Source organism: Guillardia theta, assembly GCF_000315625.1.
Source record: "Guillardia theta CCMP2712 unplaced genomic scaffold GUITHscaffold_4, whole genome shotgun sequence".
NCBI classification, from domain to species: domain Eukaryota; class Cryptophyceae; order Pyrenomonadales; family Geminigeraceae; genus Guillardia; species Guillardia theta.
In genome coordinates, this window is record NW_005434670.1 from 87,357 (window position 1) to 89,853 (window position 2,497).

A 2,497-nucleotide genomic window follows, 5' to 3' on the forward strand; every position below is an offset into this window, starting at 1 on the left:
ACTGAATTACAAGTTAAGGCCAAGTCGAGTTTGAGTCCAGGCTCAACGATCCTTGCGAGTTGGCGGCGGAGGTTCAAAGACTTTCTGGGCTCATGCATGTGAGTGGACATCATCATGGTCTGCTGCTGAGAGTCGAAAGTTTTTTCTGTCTTCCAAGGGGCCATCTCCTCAAGTAACGGACGTGGCTACGACCAGCTCAATCACCGATCAACGTTGACGTGTATACATTTCTACTTGTTCAAACAAATATGCGTGTAGAACCGCAAACGTCTATTTAGATCCCCATTGCTAATTGACAAAAGTGCCATATTTCTGTGTCGATATTGCATTTGGCGATCAGCGACTCAAACCTGGTACATTTTTTTTGAAACACAGCATTATCAAACAGTGTGCAAAACGTTGAACAATTCTCTGCTGTGAATAGAAAAGCTTCATAAATAATTACAAGATATACCATAACAAGTCAAATGCTCAGCTGCCCACAAACACCTCAACGATCACAATGTGTAACATCCATCGAGCATCCCCCATCTTTGGGTTTCCCACTGAATCAAGTAAGAGTCCTCGACTCAAACCTGCTGCGGTTCTTTGCTGGTCTCAAATCTAAAATACAAACAATCAAGGGCAATCCCAACAAATGGGAACCATTTCACTCACGCTTTCTTGTTGCTGATGACGAGTTGACCATTCTTGCCGATAGTGAGTCCCATAGCAGCCATCGCGCCATGGCAATGAGAGACATGCTGGTCTGCTTTCTTGTAGCAGGCAGTTGGTAGCTGCTTCAGCTCTGTCATAACAGGCCTGCTTGTCTTCTCCACCTCCCCCGCCAACGCGTCTCGCAGCAGTCCAAGCATTCTTCAACCTCCTAAATCCGGAACTGTGCCCTCATCCCCTCGCTGATCATCTTAGATACACTACTATGCCTGCCTCGGAACTCGGAAATCCCGAGCCCGGGGCTCTTTTTTACTCAAAGTTAAGTGAAATCCGAACCAGGACGGCAGGAGACCAACCACTGAGAACAGATGGTGATGTATGATATCAATTTTCAAATATTTGGGTTTGATTTCAAACCTACAATACCCAAGTACCGATTTGGTAACAGCTAAGCTTGCGAGATTGGGATAGGTATTAAAAGTTGGAATTTTCTTCACTGATAGATTCAAAATATCACTGCAACCAAATTTGAATCTCAAATTTCACGGTAGAATTTGAGTCCTAGTCAAGTTTTTCGCCCACCAGTTTCAAGTTCGGCGGGTCAATGCAGCATGTAGCAACGTCACGGGCTCCATGGCCCTTGGCGCGGCTCATGCTCGTGAGGCGATGGCATGCTCGCTTGTCTGATCTGTTCGCACCTCTCCCCACTGCTCCTTCTCTCCACGTGCCATTGTCGCTGCCTCTCCCTGATGTTTGCGTGTTTACTCGCGGGGGTGCATTCGCTCGCGAGAGCCGCACCGTCCTGTCACTGGCCGTGACGATTCTTAGATGAAAATTCCCGCAGATTTGTTTGGTGTGCTGATAGGAATTTCCGCTCAGGGGCGAATTCATGGGGTTGGATTGATCCAAGAACTGGCAGGACGGATTTGAAGGTATGATGGAGCGGGAAGCTCAAACCCCGCCCAAACAAGATAAAACAATACAGGACCAAGACAGTGACAAGAGGACGCTCTCAGTAATCATATGAACTCCTCAGAGTTGCGCGTTTCCTGAAGGTTGTTGCTCACAGGGGAAACGGGGGCTACCTCGCCTATCAAGGATTCATAACCGTAGCAATCAAAATTCTGCAGAGGAGCAAGAAGACCAGGAGATCTCAGCGGCTCCTCAAACCCCTAAGAAGGCAGACGCTACATCTTCTGGTCTGGTAGCAGGTAGCTTCCTGCAAGTCTCGTTCCAGTCTGCTGATCGATTCCTACCATGCGCAACAGGAGGGAAGGAGAGCAGACATTCAAACCGAGCTGATTCCGCTCCTCAAGGCCTGATGAAAGAGAGTGGTATCGTTGTTTCCCTCTCCTTCTTCTCCCCTGTGCTGTGTCAACCTTCCCCCCCCGCCAAGTCACTCCCTTACTCTTCCAGGTGCAGACAGGCGGGCAGACAGAGGAAGTGAGGGGAACCAAGGAACCCACGGTCTCGAGTCTCTTTCATCCTCCATCGGAGTAGAATCTCAAGTCTCGAGCGATCAGAGCCCGACTACTCTCAGCCGCTTGTGGTTGGACAAGGAGCCGATCGATGTTGACTGGTCTCTCTACGGGTTTGAGATCCCACAAGAAGTGTTGTTGGGAGGATGGGTAAAGACAAGGGACTACATTCGTCTGACGACACCTGTTCCCTTTGATCGCAAGGAAGATTATGATGTGCACTTGTCTCCAAGTCATGATGGTATTTCGTTTGGGGGAGATATTTGTTCTCTGATTCAATTTTGAAGGCAAGCAAGCCTTGTCCCTCTCGAATGGTGATTCAAGGGGAATAGACAATGAAGAAGAAATTGTCGAGCAACAAATTC

The 2,497-nt window shown here is 48.3% G+C and overlaps 1 protein-coding gene across 1 annotated transcript; it reads right to left on the reverse strand.

Moving 5' to 3' along the window:
* Positions 1-569: 569 nt before the first annotated feature.
* GUITHDRAFT_100173 (hypothetical protein) lies at positions 570-854 on the reverse strand (the record flags this gene model as incomplete). Its single annotated transcript, XM_005840847.1, has 2 exons — positions 570-603; positions 658-854. 2 exons carry the CDS (start codon positions 852-854, stop codon positions 570-572), a joined length of 231 nt encoding a protein of 76 aa, XP_005840904.1.
* Positions 855-2,497: the final 1,643 nt, after the last annotated feature.